Source organism: Urocampus carinirostris, chromosome 17 (genome assembly GCF_059441175.1).
Source record: "Urocampus carinirostris isolate Australia breed hairy pipefish chromosome 17, RoL_Ucar_1.0, whole genome shotgun sequence".
Taxonomy (NCBI): domain Eukaryota; kingdom Metazoa; phylum Chordata; class Actinopteri; order Syngnathiformes; family Syngnathidae; genus Urocampus; species Urocampus carinirostris.
This window is the reverse complement of record NC_142365.1, coordinates 31,659,791-31,677,059: the sequence shown is the minus strand read 5'-3', so window position 1 is coordinate 31,677,059 and position 17,269 is coordinate 31,659,791. Positions and strand designations below refer to the sequence as shown.

The window sequence follows — 17,269 nt, the reverse complement described above, 5'->3', positions numbered from 1 at the left end:
CCCATGAATAAAATAACTAAACACTGATGCGGGGACAGGCCAAGAGAGACTGGGTAAAGAGACAAATATCGATCTTGGAGAGAGACAAGCTAGGACCAGTGTGCCTACTATGTTGAAAATATTAGCACCGGACAACAAGGAGACAAATATAATAAGCTGTAACTTAAACAATCCAACCCAATCGTGCTCATAAGACGCTTAAGTTTTTCTTCAGCAAAAAGGTGCCAAAATGTGTAGATTTGGCATGGGTGGAGGTGACGTGGTACCATCAATATCGAGCAGCTGCCCCACCCCAATATTATGTGATCACTTAAAAAATAGAATATTGAGGGGTGGGGGTGGGGTTCTCCTCTGAGAGGGGCGTGCCGGAAAATAATTAAGGAAGCACTCGCAAGGCCGCGCAGACCAATTTTACCTCACTCGCCAGCAGCCCGACGTGATTCCGGCTCATGGAAACCAGATGTGAAAAGCAAATGGGGCAGCTTGATTTTTAACACAACACCATCCCCCCTTACCTCCTGCCAGCTCAGGACACCTTCTCTCTTTGCTGAACTGGTAAAACGGGAAACAAGACTTTGTGGGGTCCAGATAGAAAAACGTCTTCCCCTCGGAAAAGAAAACAACAGAATGGAAGATGGCGAATACTGCGGAATGTGCATTGTAAGGGGGCCACACAGTTTATAGGGGCATGGACTCAAGGGTTGGGGGTCACAACCACATGTGCCCTGTTGTATGCAAAGTGTGGTGGATGAACCTCAGCTGTTAGCTTAGCATTAGCACAGGGACTGGTCGCAGCAGGCAGTCAGACATGGTTTTAACTATTGCTTAATTGGTTGTTAAACACATTTTCAAAGCATGTTTTTTTTTTCTCTTTGACCGTTTTTTCAAAACCCACTTTGCGTTAAGTTTTGGTTGTGGATGATGGACACATGTGTAGGAGTTAGGAAATGCAGGCAGAGGTTCTCAAAAAGACTAGTATTTATTATCAGGACCAGAGTCCCAAACAAACAAATGGGCACTAAACAACTAACAACATGTCCAAACAAGACACTAGAACAGGGGTCGGGAACCTATGGCTCGCGAGCCAGATATGGCTCTTTCTACGAGTACCTATGGCTCAGAGACAAATTTAATTTAAAGTGGTATGTTTGTTGATTTTGGGACACGGGCTCTGGCATTATTTTCTTTTCATAATTTTTATCAAATCATCAAAAATAAATGTGCTGAAGACTAAGCTTTTGTCTGGGGCGCGGGTTTAGCAATTTAGTAAATTTGTCTCACATTATATGGTGTGGCTCTTTTCCAAAATAAAATTAACATATTTTGCTTTTATGGCTCTTTGAGTCAAAAAGGTTCCCGACCCCTGATCTACCACATCACCCATATCGCAGCAGACTACTACTTTTCTTCTTTTTATATAATAATTATCTGCTCATAAGGTAGTGCAGGAAAATGTATTAAATAACTTATTTGGTTTGACGAAACTGTTTAAGATTGCACTACTAAAATAAATTGAATAAATTAAAAATCTTGCACATACCTTTACTGATTTTAATTATTTTCTGATTTTACTTTAAAATAAAACTTAAAAAATAGGATCGGGTAAAATATTTGTTGGACTGGCAGAGATTGTTTGCTCATTTTAAGTATTATTTTTATTTTTTTCTAGAGAACAACAAGATAAATATGGTCAAACTTGAAATTAGGTCAAAATATATATTATAATCCCAAATGACAGCAAACATTATTAACCATAATGAATAATCTGTGCTACCTCCTGAACCACAATGATCACAAAAACCATATACTGGCCTGTCAATTTAACCAACATGATTATTTAAGCTTTACACAATTCATTTTTTGAATATTTTTGACGGACAGTGTGCCCAGACTCCATAAACGTTGATAAATGCTATTTTAAGTAACTTCACGTGCACATTCGGCCTAGTACCACATGATTCACCAATCCTGAGACAGATATAAAAAAAAAATGGATCACTTCTTTGTGCCCTCAAATTCCCATTCAGGACCTGTTTAAAACAAATACAATTTGCAGCAATTCAATTGTTCGTATTGGTCAGAATAGGAAAGATTTGTGACCAATCAGAAGTTCTTATTTGGCATATGAAGGGAGAACCTTCACCAGTAGATGGGACTGTTTACCTTGCAGAAACTTATTTACGGCTCACATATCAGTGTCTTATGTTAGGTTTGTTCTTCAGGGACTGACTAACTGGGATCCATTTTGGGATCCACACTGAAAAGTTTTACATTACATCAGGAGTGTCAAACTCAAATAAGTAGATTTTCTGACTCGGAAAAACATTGTGTGAAGAGTACCCACTTTGTCAGGTATTAATTTGATAGAACCTTTCTACATATATGCAAATCGGTTGTCTGCTTCAGTGGATTTATTTACTGTGGGTTACAATCTAACTACTACAGAAACATCACACATCTTGTATTTGCAGTGCATTCATAATGACAGAGTAGAACAAGGAATGAAATAAGCTCGGTAAGCATGTGGTCAAGTAATAGGTACCTAATATGGCCTAGGGCCCCATAAAGACTTGGGTTGACCCTGATTGTAAAGATGCACAATTATTTTTCGTTTACACATATTCATACCTGTCAACCTCCACGGCTCCATGCCCTTACAAACTGTCATATTTTCCCTTACAAAATACAAAATGATCTTACACCATATTTTGTTTCCAATCTGTTTATTTATGTAGTTTAACATGTTATATTGTACATGTGTTTTGTTATATCATATATATTGTTAATTAACATTTTGTTGTGAAATACTAAGTTGTTTGACATGAATTTTATTATAAAAAAAGTTCAAAAATTAAGTAGCTTGGACATTCACTGTAGAAGGAAAAAATACATGCAAATATAATTAATTAGAATAATACATTTTCTTCTTCAAATTATTAATTCATTTTCTGCATTAAAATATTGTTGGTAATTTAATGATTACAGGGATAACCACAAACCTGTCTTTTTGCATTTTCTCCTTTTATACTTCCTTTTTTCTTAACTTCTTTTACAACATAATAATTCGTAATATAATGCATCAAAGCAGGTGAGCCGTTTGAGAGCCGGCTCTCTTCAATTAGTTGAGCCAAAAAAGCCGGTTCTCTAAAAAGAGGCGGACTTCCTTTCACTACATAACTGCCACATGAAATCCGAGGCGGCAGACGCATGCGCACAGAAGCATCAAACCGCTTGCTTCGTTTGCAACGAAAAAAAACGATACAGAGACAGAGGCTACCGCGGCGAACTCGTTTGACTTGATTGATTTGCCGTTTCGTGATACTCGGTGTATACCGGATGGTACCCATAATTGATAAATTTGCGTTTTTCCGTACAGATTTTCTTGTACGTCATACACGTCTTAAAATGCAAAATAAACTTACTCTTGTTCTCTTAATGTTGAGAGATTGTGTAGCTATTTTAAACTGCCCTGCAGTGCATTTGAGTGCGTTTGTGGTTTGACTGACAGCTGATGAACAGCAGATGAGATTCCTCAGAGTCCAAATTCCCAGCAGACTTTACATCCTGTGTCCTCCCTCCCTGTACACATCCCTGTCCACTGTGGGAAAACCCATTCCCTCCTTCTACACACACACACGAGTGTTTCACTGTTTGCAGCTTAATTTCTTGTCTGCATCTTTCTGTTACCCTGCTTTTTCTCTAAAATCTGCAAAATTGATATGAAAAATACTTGAATTTGAGTGTTTGCATTAATTTAACACCAAGTAAAATATATTTCAAATATTTGTATTTTAGATAACTTTTGGGTGACATACATGCTCATTTTGTGCGTGTCTGCAGTGTCAAGTCAAGTCAAATCATTTTCATTAGTATAGCCCTCAATCACAAAGAGTCTCAAAGGGCTGCATAGGTTATTGCAAACCACAGACTATTATTACACCATCGCAGTGCAATCCAATCAACTTCCAGTAGGCCATAAAATTATGAAATAATTTTTTTCTCGAGTAATTTGATAAACGACACTAAACCTTATTTCAATCAGATTAAATAAATATATATTTTCAATTGCTACTTTGTTCAAATTTTACATTTCCTTGTAGTTAATTTCTACCCTGTTAGAATGTGCTCAATTGCCCCCTAAAAGACTACATTTTCATAAAAAACATTTACAAGAAGTGACTCCATTTGATTTTGGTTAAAGTTCAATTGTAGAAACAGACTTTTACACTCCTTTTCATTTGATTTTGAATGTGTTATACTGGGCGGCACAGCGTCTGAGTGGTTTGTGCGTCCGCGGCTCAATTCTGAGATCCTAGGAGCAAATCCAGCTACCAACCTTCATGTGCGGATTTTGCATGTTCTACCCGTGCTTGTGTGGGTTTCCTCCGGGCACTCCTGTTTCCTCCCTTATTCTAAAAGACATGCATGTCAGGTTAATTGGCTGGTCAAAATTGTCGCTAGGTGTGAATAAGCAAGTGAGTTGTATGTCTCCGTGTGCCCTGCGATTGGCTTGCAACCAGTTCAGGGTGTTCCCTGCCCACTGCCCAAAGATGGCTGGGATGGGCTCCAGCACCCCCGCAACCCTGCTGAGGATAAGCGGTGGAGATAATGAACGGATGGATGTGTTATACTTGTATGAGACACTTCTATTCTGTTGTGGCAAATTATGGAAAATATTACAACATATTAGATTACGTTATTAAAGTTTCGTGATTCTGATAATGTTAGCTGGCTAAAAGCTGATCAACTAAAAAGCTAAAGCACGGTTAGCTGAAAAATCTTGAACCTAATTTGTTAAAGTGGGGACCTAACAATTCAAGTCAAGTCATGTTTATTTGTATAGCCCTTAATCACAAAGAGTCTCAAAGGGCTGCACAGATCAAAGACTATTGCAAACTATTATTAAGGACTATTATGACACCATCCCCTGATATTGTCAAAATAAAATATAAGTTATTCATATGATATATAATAGAAGTGTGTTTTAAGCTTAGATTTAAACATTTCCACTGAGGGAAGTAAGGTCAAGGAGTGATAATAATAATACTCTATATTATCAATGGAATATTAGGATCTACTTCATATAGTATACATGTGTGTGTTCATGAACAAAAGATTTTTAGAAAATAAGCTGTGTTGGTAAAATGTTTGCTAGGAAATGGCAGGGTGGAAAACATTCAGAGACACTGTTTAGGAAAACCGACTATAATTGTATCCATCCCTGAGCTTGACCACTTTGTATTTCTTAGTGTTTAACATATTAGTGTTGTATAAAAATCATTTTTTTATATAAATCATGACACTAAAATGTTGCTACTAACAAAGAGTCACCCACACACAAACAAACTCTCCCATATGCAAGCACACTTTAAATTTCTCGGGTGATAATGGGTTTCTTAGGTTTTTCTTCAGCCACATTGGTGACATAACACTTCATGACATCAACATTAGGACATCAACATTAGGACATCAACATTAGGACATCTGATAAGGCCGCTGGGCCTCCAATGAGAAGATTATGGCCCCCACTTTGCCTTTTAAGGGCCTGATTTGTGACAATTAAAGTCTTTGGACTTTTTATGGTGTTGACCTTTTTTAAGGGGTGATGTGCTGGAGAAGAGAGAATAGAAGGAAAGGGTTCCAATCACCGGGCTGGAAAATTCCACATTGTGAGTTTTTGTTAGAAGTGTGAGCAGAACAGACGCTTCCTGTCATTGTAAACACAGTAAAAGTCCAACATATACATTGTAACGTGTGAGCAAACACCTGAAGATTCAAGTACAACTTGTCACTAACTTGTGATAGCTCAGGTAGAGCGGTGGTCCTGGGGGCAAAGACGTCGCAGATTCAAGTCCTGGCTTTTCTGAGTTAAATGTCCAAGTGTCCTTGGGCAAGACACTAAACCCCTAATGACCCCGATAAGCAGGTAGGCACCTTGCATGGCTGACTCCGCTATGTATATATTATATATATATTATATATATATACATAAAAGACAATTAGTTTCTATTCTAAGCTCTGAAAATATATATTTTTTGACTTATTTCGCAATTTTTTGTTGTTGCTGCTAAATGGTTGCATCACTTTTGCACTCCTGTTACGATGAACTGTTATTTCATTGCTCTATCGTTATAACTCGGGCCAGTTTCTAAGCACTATCTTTTAAAATATTTTTGCCAATTTACCGCCACAGTCTTGTACCTTATTTATGTTATTTTTCTCTTCAAAGTTTAATGACATGTTATCTCTGGAGTGCCACGTCTAATCTTGTCACATACAAAGTTTCAAAATGTTGATAGAGATGACAAAAAGACAGTTCAGTTCAATTTAATTTAACTGGGTACTCCACAGCCCATTTGTTTCTTGTTACATCACCTCATGCCCAGGTGTCAAAGAACCTGTATTGGTTTCCTAATGTGAAATCATAAAATCATTAAAAAAATGTATTTGCAAAAATATTTCCAAACCAATATAAAATATAAAAAAGAAACAAACTATTACTGTTGCTTACAGACTTATCTTCTGCACTTGCACTGCTAGATAGATAGATAGATAGATAGATAGATACTTTATTCATCCCCGCAGGGAAATTCACATTTCCAGCAGCATCCCTTCGCTGAGAACAATACAATAATAAAGCAAAAGGAATACAATATACAAATACCCAATGTGACGTGCTAATACCCACTGTAGCGTGTTGTATAGAGTATTTAAATAGTGTTAAAATACACACTGCAATAAAAGTACTGTAATATGCAATGTAGGGGGTGTGGTTTAATGTGGGCCTTTACTCCGCTGGGTGGAGTTAAAGAGCCTAATGGCATGAGGAAGAAAAGATCTCTTCATTCTGTCCGTGGTACAAGACTGACAGCAGTGTGTCGCTGAAGCTGCTCTTCTGTCCTTGGGTAAGACACTGAACCCCTAATACCCGCTATTGGGAAATGTGGAGCACATTGTAAAGCGCTTTGGGAAGTCATTGACTTGAAAAGCGCTATATAAATGCAGATCATTTCATTTCATTTCATGTTGAAGGAGGCCAGCCTTCTGAGGAAGTAAAGTCGGCTTTGACCTTTCCTACATAGAGCTTCTGTGTTGGCAGTCCAGTCCAGTTTGTTGTCCAGCTGCACACCCAGGTATTTGTAGGTCTGGACAAATTCTACACCTTCTCCTTTGATGGTTACAGGAACTGGGTGAGTTTTAGTTCTCCTGAAGTCCACCACCATCTCCCTGGTCTTGGTGGTGTTCAGGTGCAGGTGGTTTGCGTCACTCCATTGGACAAAGTCCTGAATCAATTTCCTGTACTCCTCCTCCTGCCCACTTCTGATACATCCCACGATCGCAGTGTCATCAGCAAACTTTTGCCCGTGGCAGGATTCAGAGTTGTACTGAAAGTCCGATGTATACAGAGTGAATAGGAACGGAGAGAGCACGGTCCCATGCGGAGATCCTGTGCTGCTAACCACAGTGTCCGATGTACAGCCCCCCTGTTTCACATACTGGGGTCTGCCTGTCAGGTAGTCCGTAATCGGTCCAAGTGCTATTTCCTTTCCGTCTGGTGCATCCATGAAATCGATAGAGGCAGCAATGCCCATGCTCTCGCACTGAGAAGAAAAACATTACCTTAAAATACAATGCACATTAGCACTACAGCAGAGCTGTCAAAGATATGGCCTAGGCGTTGGATCCGGCCTGCCATATAATGCTGAGATGCATGAGAGAAAAAGAGAGTTAGAAAAAGAGAAAAACCTGCCATGCCATTCTGGTTTCTTGTTTGGACATTTTATTAGTAGTTTAGTTCCCACTTGTTTGTGTTTTACTTTGTCCCCTGCATTTCCATTCCCGGTTTGGAATAATATAATTTTTGTTTGTAACTTTGTTCCTTTCATCTTAATTTTTGGTTTGGCTTTTGTTTCTGATTTGCAAATTGTCAGGTTTTGTTTTGTTTGGACATGTTATGACCCCTTGTTTGTTTGCAGCTTTGTGCCATGCATTTCTAGTTTGGTCTTTGTTTTTAGTTTTATGTTATCAGGTTTGGTCTTTGGTCTTGTTTCGACAATTTTTGTTTTGTGGCCCCTTCTTTGTTTGTAACTGTGTTCCTTACATTTCCATTTTCAGTTTAGCCTTTGTTTCTGGTTTGGATATTGTCAAGTTTGGTTTTGTTTGGATGTTTTGTGACCCCTCGTTTGTTTTTTCTTTGTTCCTGGTTTTGTTTTTAAATACTATTTTTATTTTGAGAACCCCTGCCTCAGTTCCTGCTTCCCTTCACTTGGTCCCTCCCCAAAAACATAACAAAACACGTTCAAATCATCAGTCATAGAAATTGGTGTTTGTATGCTATTTTTGTCACTTTAGAGTCTGCATGAGTTTCCCTGAGTCAAACAAACCGCAGTGGAAATGAATTAAATTGGTTTTGCTTTCTTACAAATGAACACTACAAGAGTTAGTAAAAGAAAAATAACTGGGAGGAGAAAAACCTCAATAATTGTTTTGCATCCCGGAATTGTAATTTGATTGTGAGCCTCGGAAAAGACCCGCAACCCTCCAGCTAAGGCACACTTTTTATTCCATGTTATGCCAACATGAGAACGTTTTTCCTACCATGTGGCCCCCAAGCTAAAATGAGTTTGACACCCCTGATGCATTCTTTCTCAAGGAGTCCAACAAGGGAGAGGGAGGGATGAAAGATGAAGAAAGGAGGGTGGAACCAAAATCATGCTACACTGGAAGAACTGCTGTGATACACTCAGTCTCTCCTCCCGGGATGAATCACAGGCGGGCGGCCGCAGCAACTGCACCCTGCAACCACCACCTGCGGGCCAAAAGCCGCGACAACCTGCTCGAATCTGATGACTTTTTTGAGGATAACCGATGGTTTGGGTGAGAAAACTTCTTACCAGTCAAACAATCAGTATTAGAAGTCGACCAATTATTGGGCAGGCCAATTATCAGCACCGACATTGAGGAATATGATGGATATCGTTATCGGCAATTTTATTTATTCACCGGGCTGATTAAATACATTTAAAACTCGGTTATTAAGGCTTGGATGCAGCCGAACCTCGCTCTGCCTCTATTCTGCTGCTCTCTCTCCTTGGATGCTAACCACCTCGCACCTTCTGATTGGATAAGCGACCGGAGGGGGAGTCACTGTAGCAGGAGAAACACGTTAAAGTAGAGTAACTAACAGCAGCTCTGCTAACTCCTGAGTCCCGACATGCCTGTGAATCGTGACCGTTGATAATATTGCAATTTTAAAAGGTATGTGGTAATAAAGCGTGTGTGTGATTATGAGATAGCGTTAAAAGTGTAGTTAAGTTGTTTAAGAAAGCACGTTCAGGTCGAAACTGATACATTAGCTCTTATCATAACATTAGTTCATTTATTAAGTGTGTGTTTGTGATTGAGAGAAAGTATAAAAAGTACAATAAAGTGGAAGGTTGAGTGATTAGCTGTTACCATAACATTAGTTCGTCAATCTGGCTCTAAAACAGGAGTGCCCACACTACTCAATTTGCCAGCTCGGTTGAAATTTCCATTGCTTTTTGAAATACTAATTTTACACTCACATTTCTTTGCAAATTTTATTAAAATTCGTTTTATATGCTTATATTGAATAAATCCTGCAGAAGTGACATTTTATTCAACTTTAATAGAAAGACTTTGACAGGCCTGAGAAATCCCTGCACTTTTTGTCTTATTTAAGTCATGTTGGTTGTATTGACATTTTTATTCATTTATTGTGAAAAAAAATCAGGGATCTTTTTAAGTTTTTATGCACCTTTTATACAAGATGCTGTTAAGCTTAGTTGTATTTCCTGCTCTGTTAGTTTTTGTGAAAGATTAGTCATATCAGTTCTGTTGAAACTCAAATGCATTTTTTTGGAGAGCTATTAAAGTTTCTAATGAATTTATAACAAATATTATTTGTTAATTTTTGCATTATTAAAAATGTGTTACCAAATGTTTTAAGCTTTGACATCAAATGAATATCAGCTCCACATACCCGTTATTGGCGTCCTCTTTACACTAATAATGGGTATCGTATTGGCTCTGAAAAACCCATATTGGTCGATCCTTCATCATTATTCCTTAAAATTTCAAGATCTCTTGTGTGAGAAGTGAAACATGACTAATAAAAACGATTTGGTTTTTGGCTGAGGCAGCCAGAGCCAACTCTTGGCCCATCTCAGCGCTGTCAAGCGCCGGCAGGCTCTGAGGGGCCCGGCCCACATGTTCACGGCACCGTCTGTGGGCCCGTCTGAGGTTGAGCAGCGTTTCCTGGAGGCAGCCGAATACGGGAACATCCCGGAGGTGCGCCGCATGCTCCTGCATGTGCCGCATCTGAATGTCAACACGGTCAACTACATGGGTCAGAACGCCCTGCAGCTGGCCGTGGCCAACGAACACCTTGAGGTAACGGAGCTGCTGCTGAGAAGGCCAGACCTGGGTCGGGTGGGGGACGCCCTCCTTTTGGCCATCAGTAAGTTAGTCTTGAATCTATGTACAGTACTCGATAACACTCCTCCTAAATTCCTTCAATTAAAGCAGGCCCCCCTTGGGAGGTGCGAGACTCCGTCAAGGGGAACGCGGCGCCATTGACTTCAGGGAACCCTTTTTTTTACTAATCCAGACTAAAGTGCAATTGCACGTCCATTACGCTAGGAGCAGTGACGGTCTCAGTTGCAGAGGGTTTTGATTCCATTTGGCTTTCATGCAGTGCATTAAGCACAGAGTATAAGCATCGAGTATGAAGTGTGGACACGAAATGTAGCAGACCTTCAAGTGACCCCATAGAAAAAAAAATGCAACACGGATGCAGAGATAGGTGAAGAGAGACAGGCTAAAGAGTCAAACCACAGTCTCCTCCTGTAGCTCTACACTGCGACCTTGAAGGGAGGTGACCAAAGAGGGGTGTGCCTGCTATCTTAAAACGGTTGGCAGCGGACAGCACAAACCCAAAAATATCACTTTATAGAAATTACAACCCAATCATACTGATAAGACGCTTGAGTCTTTCCTTAGCGAAAATGTGCTGAAAGCTGTAGAATTGGCATGGAGGGAGGTGACATGTTACCATCGATATCAAATATTCTTTGTTTTGTCCCCACCAATAATAGGTGATCACTTAAAACCAAAAAGATTGATTTTGAGAGGGCGTGAGAAGATTTCTTCTTCTGATGGGAGGCGTGGTAGAAAGAAATTGAGAAGCACTGAATTAAAAGGAAGAACCTACTGGTTCCTTGTAAGGCTGCAACTAACAAAAAGTCGAGTAGTCACCGGTTGACAAACGTAACAAAAGAACTACACAATTGTCAACAGTTTGATCTCAACAACTGACGTTTGTTGTTTTTAATGTTTTAAAAACTGACATATCATTTGGACTGGATGCATTTAATTTTAAATCCATTCACCAGGCACAGTCTGGCAAAATTCTCAAGCTCTCTTCGAAAGCTAAATTATATGGATGTCATCAAAACCGCATTGGCTTAAATCTTACTCTAATCATACCCAGGCAGGTTCCACTGTCCGACAGCTTTCTCTTTAAATGCCCATGCATCACTGAGATACTGCCATGATAGCAAGGTCTGCTTTGCGAACATTGCAAGTAGTCTTTTTATTAGCCATATCCAGGCTAAAATCTTCCCAAACTTGAGAAGTACGCGTACTTCATGTTAAGGACATAATTTCTGTATGTTACCACTCGGGACAGAGATACTATTGTACAAGAGCGACTTTCAGCAGAGATAAAATCATGTAAGCTGCTTTACAGCATACACTGCAGGGGGTAAACCAGTGTGTGCTTTCGGGCCTCTCTACTGATGAAGTGTTGCATGGCACATCAACTTGTCGTGCTGTGTTCTTAATGTTCGGTGTCAGGTTGGGAAGAGCAAAGTGGAATTAATGTTTGGTGAGTGTGTTCTTGACTCTGGACAGAAAATGCTTTACTCTGTACGAAAAATGCGTCTAGCAACAACAAAATTTATTGTTGACTATTTCTATTATTGATTATGACTATGACTATTTACTGTTTAATGAGTCTGTATTTGTTCTCCGAAGCTTATATCATATTTTCGAGGGCCATAAACTGCAATGTTACGTGAGTCTATGTTACATTTCCAATCAGAGACCATAACACACGGTGTACTTTGCAGGTAAGGGTTATATCCGCATCACTGAGGCTCTACTGGCGCACCCCTCATTCAAAGACGTGTACCGCCTGACAGCAAGCCCCGCTCAAGTGGACCTAATGGATGATTTCTATGCTTATGACGAGGACGGGACAAGGTAAGACATGTGACAGCTGAAATCCAGAGTTGGACCAGTTAGTTTGATTTGATTCTACTCTTAGAATTAGTACTGATTAATGGTGTTTTTTTTAGGGTTTTAATTCCTTTGCCCTTACAAATGATCTGTATCCCCAGAATCTCACCAGCCCATAATTTTACTTAAGGTTCTCTCATGATGTGACCCCTGTGATTCTGGCGGCGCACTGCCAAGAATATGAGATTGTGCACACACTTCTGGGTAAAGGCGCTCGTATCGACCCGCCACACGATTACTTCTGCGGTTGCAACTCGTGCAACTATCAGCAGAAGTTTGATTCTTTCAGCCACTCACGCTCTCGCATCAACGCCTACCGCGGGCTTGCAAGTCCTGCTTACCTTTCCCTGTCCAGTGAGGATCCAGTCTTGGCCGCTCTGGAGCTCAGCAATGAACTGGCCATGCTGGCCAACATTGAGAAGGAGTTTAAGGTATGTTTCAACATGATAACGTGAACGAAGTGAACCTAGCTTCCGAGGGGCTTTCAGTTTCTTAACTCTTTAGCCACACGGGTGGATCTGGAATATAGTACTTGCTTTTAGAGGGTTCACTCTAGTACACATGCAACTCAAATGATCTTATCCTTGTGGATATAAACATCTAAAAATGTCGAGCTCTGCTACGGAACAGACTGGCAGCTAAAGATGCCAGTAAACACACTTTTTATGAGGACGATGGGAGACATAAACAAAGAGAGCCTTCATATAATCTTAAGATATTTTTCTTGACATGTGTGTATACGGAGTTCCTAGGGGTGTTTAACTTGGTCATCTATTGATAAAACACACATGTTGTCTTGTCTTAGAACGACTATTGCCGCTTGTCCAGCCAGTGTAAGGACTTTGTTGTGGGCCTCCTCGACCTGTGCCGCAGTACAGGGGAGGTGGAGGCCATACTGAACGGAGAAACAGACGACGAAGACAGCTACGACCCGCCTGGTCGCCCTTCCCTCCAGCGCCTGAAGTTAGCCATAAAATATGAACTGAAAAAGGTTTGAACAAAACAATAGGCAATTGACTTGGTCCCACTGTGCTAACTTTGCTACTGGTCTTATAATAGTCCTTCTTTTTTAGTTTGTGGCACATCCCAATTGTCAGCAGCAGCTACTGAGTATTTGGTACGAGAACTTACCTGGGCTCAGGCAACAGACCACAGCTATCAAACTACTGGTGGTCCTTGCTGTGGCTATGGGACTTCCCGGGCTAGCTTTGGCCTATTGGATCGCGCCATGCAGTAGAGTAGGGGTTGATTAATCATCTCAAAATTTATTTGCCCTCAACTCATTGCGATTGCTTACTCGGACCAGGTGGGCAGCGTGATGAGAAGCCCTTTTATGAAGTTCGTGGCCCACGCCTCGTCTTTCACGACCTTCTTGGGCCTGCTGATCCTGAACGCTGCAGACCGTTTTGCAGGGACTGCCTTGTTGCCCAACATGACTCACCACAATTTACCTGAGGCGAGCGCTAATCCTAAGCTGCTCTACCGCATGACCACAACACCCTTCACCTGGATGGAGATCCTCATCATCTCGTGGGTCATTGGTAGGACCATGCAGAACTGGAAGCCTGGGAAATAAAATAAGGGTTTCTAAAACAGGTTCTCTTCTAATTTGCATGGGTTATCTTTAGCTGTGATGCACGTATTAGTTATTGAAGACACCAAGCTGTATTAAAGTGTGAATTGTTATTCAAATGTGCTTTGTAATTGGCCTAAAATGCACCACCCAAAGAACAGCTGAGATAGCCCCTAGCTGACCAGTGAGAATAGTCAGGAAAAAAAATTTAAAACGTTGATGGCTAAATGAAACTGGACTTTGCCTTTCTCTCCTCCTGCTGAAGGTATGATCTGGACAGAGGTGAAAGAGATCTGGAGTCTGGGTCCTGGGGAATACCTGGTGGAACCTTGGAACTTCCTGGACTTTGGGATGCTGGCGATCTTCTTGGCGTCCTTTAGTTGCCGTTTCTCGGCCCTGAGAAATGCCCGCTTTGCTCAAACCTATGTAGACACTCAGTACACCAACCTGACAAATGTCACGCTGCCTCCAGAGATACTCTACTTCACGCTGGGTGACTGCTTTCATACAACTTTTCTCCTCAGTGAGGTATGCAGAGTTTGGGTATTCCAACGCAGTGTTCCACCGTGTTTTTTGCAGCACGTATCCACTGGTTGCCGTCGGATCCACAGCTAGTCTCAGAGGGTCTGTACGCTGTAGCGGTGGTTCTGAGTTTTTCCAGGATTGCATACATCCTACCGGCTAACGAGAGCTTCGGGCCTCTGCAGATATCTCTGGGCAGGACGGTTAAAGATATTTTAAAGTTCATGGTCATCTTCCTGCTCGTTTTTTTGGCGTTTATGATTGGCATGTTCAACCTCTATTCCTACTACTTGGGTATCAAGCAGAATGACGCTTTCACCACGTGAGACCTTTTCTTTTTTTTAAGATATGACAACTATCAAAGCCACTGCCTGAAAATCTTGACAGCTGTTGTGGGTTGCCTACATAACAGTCTGGAGGAGAGCTTCAAGACGCTATTCTGGGCCATATTCGGGCTGTCTGAGGTCCGTTCTGTTGTCATCAACAATGGACACAAGTTCATCGAGAATATCGGCTACGTTCTGTACGGCATTTACAATGTCACCATGGTTATCGTGCTGCTCAACATGCTTATCGCAATGATCAACAGCTCCTTCCAGGAAATTGAGGTTTGAAGTTGCAGACGTCAAATATGTTTGGGGGTAGGGGCTACACATTTACTAATACTTATTTTACAGTATGCTTGGGAGAAATAGTCAAGTTTAAAACATAGAAAAGTGAGAACAAATCACTTAAATCAGTGGTTCCCAAAGTGGGCGGCACCGCCCACCCGGGGGCGGTGGAAAGATCTGGGGGGCGGGGGTGTTGTTGTATGGCGCTCGGAATTCACCGGGGAGCTAAGAGGGCGCCAGTTTGGGAACCATTGACCTAAATTATCAGTTTCTCAAAGTTGTCGTGACAATGAAGACAATTCACACACAAAATTGTAAAACCAAACCAAAGAAGTCCGTCTGTGGGAAGAAACAGAGTAAGGGGGGGTGGGCGTGTACTAGGTTGTCTCAACCATGCTATGGATAAGAATGAAGGAGCAAGGCTGAAAAATATCCAGACCATAACCATATGAACAATGCTTAGGGAAAAGGTTACAGTGGAACCTCTACTTACGGATTAAATTTGTTTTGAGAGTAGCTTCGTAAACTGAAAACTTAGTAAGTAGAGACACATTTTGAATATAAATGCGAGAGTGCGTTCCAAGCCCCGTAGAAGCACAGATGATATATTTTTTTAAAAGTCATAAAAGAGCGTCTGAACATGAAACAAATACGTGTTAGAATTAAATGACCTCACAATAAACAAGAGGCACCTAATGTAAAAAACAAAACAAAAAAAGGAAATAATAAAAATATGAATTTACCCTTTTGCCTTGCCTTTCCTGAAAAACTGATCCAGTGACATCTGCCTTTGCCATCTTTTGCCAAATCTGTCAGAAGTGCAAAAGACAGACATAATAAAAGATAACACCACTTAGGAAAACTTTTTCCGGGTGGTTATTTTCCACAAATTCCCCTCCTCGTCTCTTAACTATAGGCTGTGACGGCGACACGGAGAGCATTTTGCGATACACGCATGCGAACCGGTTGCCAGGCAGATTTGAAGTGATAGGCAGTTTGTTGACGCTTGGGGAAATTGGGAACGGCTAATAGCGAAGCGATTGCATTGTGTTTTTGACTTCGTATCCTGAAACAAATTTGTAACTAGAGGCAATATTTTCCCATTCAGGTACTTCGTAACCTGAACCTTCGTAAGTAGAGACATACATAAGTAGAGGTAACACTGTATTTGTATAACTGCACGAGTTGAAGGGTAAGTTTCAGAATGAAAGTTTGGAATTAGGCCACAAATTTCTCTCACCACTAGGATGACGCAGATGTGGAGTGGAAGTTTGCCCGAGCCAAACTGTGGTTCTCGTACTTTGAGGAAGGACGGACGCTGCCAGTTCCCTTCAACCTGGTTCCGAGTCCTAAGTCAATGCTGGGGATGTCCAAAGGCGTCAAGTGTCTGGTGCTACACTATTTAAAAAGGCAAAATGAGGAAAAAAACGAAACGCGACTTGACAAGGTGCGGCTTTGGGTTCAAGAGTTCTACTTCCTGTAGATGTTACAACATTTTTGTCTTTTTTAGATGGGGGAAAGGAAAAAATCTGTCTTCACTGGTTCCACACAACCCTCCAGATACCAGGTATGGGCACCAAAAAACATTTGTTTATTTTGATAACTTTGACATAGCCGACTTTTGACCTTCCTTACAGAAGATCATGAAGCGTCTGATCAAACGTTACATCATTAAAGCACGGGCCGACCGAGAAAGCGACGAAATCACAGAAGGTGAGCTGACAATTTACAAAACTAAGTCAATATTTGACCAAAATGATCATTTCTTTTTAGGTGAGTTAAAAGAAATCAAGCAAGACATTTCTAGCCTACGCTACGAACTTTTGGAAGAGAAGTCCCAGAACAGAGAGGCGCTAGATGAACTGATAAGGAGGCTCAGTGACACAACCTCATGATTAGATTTTATTAGTTAAAAACTTGGATTTCATGACTTTGCAGTTTGTCTAACCTTGTATAAACAACTGCACAGTCCAGTTGGTGTAAAGATTGCAAAGGCTACAATGATATTGTATATTATGTACCACACTTCTTTTCAAATACTAAAAATGATTCAAAATCTTTCTAGTTTTTGCACTATGCTTGAATTACTTAGACCAGCTGGGCATGTTTATTTTGTGATTTGAGACTCAGCATAAACATCTTTTCTCAATCCATTCAAACTCGTATTCGTACGCCCACGGTTTTTGTTCAATAATGCGCACACATCCTGTGGTGAACCGATGATTACGTAGGATGGAAACGG

At 40.7% G+C, this 17,269-nt stretch overlaps 1 protein-coding gene across 1 annotated transcript; it reads left to right on the top strand.

The window, feature by feature from the left end:
- The first annotated feature begins 8,703 nt into the window (after window positions 1-8,703).
- trpc6a (transient receptor potential cation channel, subfamily C, member 6a) lies at window positions 8,704-16,995 on the top strand. The gene is made up of 14 exons (XM_088320633.1): window positions 8,704-8,877; window positions 10,164-10,480; window positions 12,153-12,285; window positions 12,452-12,752; window positions 13,127-13,312; window positions 13,395-13,559; window positions 13,628-13,862; window positions 14,160-14,387; window positions 14,474-14,738; window positions 14,829-15,024; window positions 16,274-16,474; window positions 16,538-16,594; window positions 16,665-16,740; window positions 16,801-16,995. The coding sequence occupies exons 1-14, from the start codon at window positions 8,762-8,764 to the stop codon at window positions 16,920-16,922; spliced, it is 2,598 nt and encodes an 865-aa protein (XP_088176759.1). The 5' UTR covers window positions 8,704-8,761; the 3' UTR covers window positions 16,923-16,995.
- The last annotated feature ends 274 nt before the right edge of the window (window positions 16,996-17,269 follow it).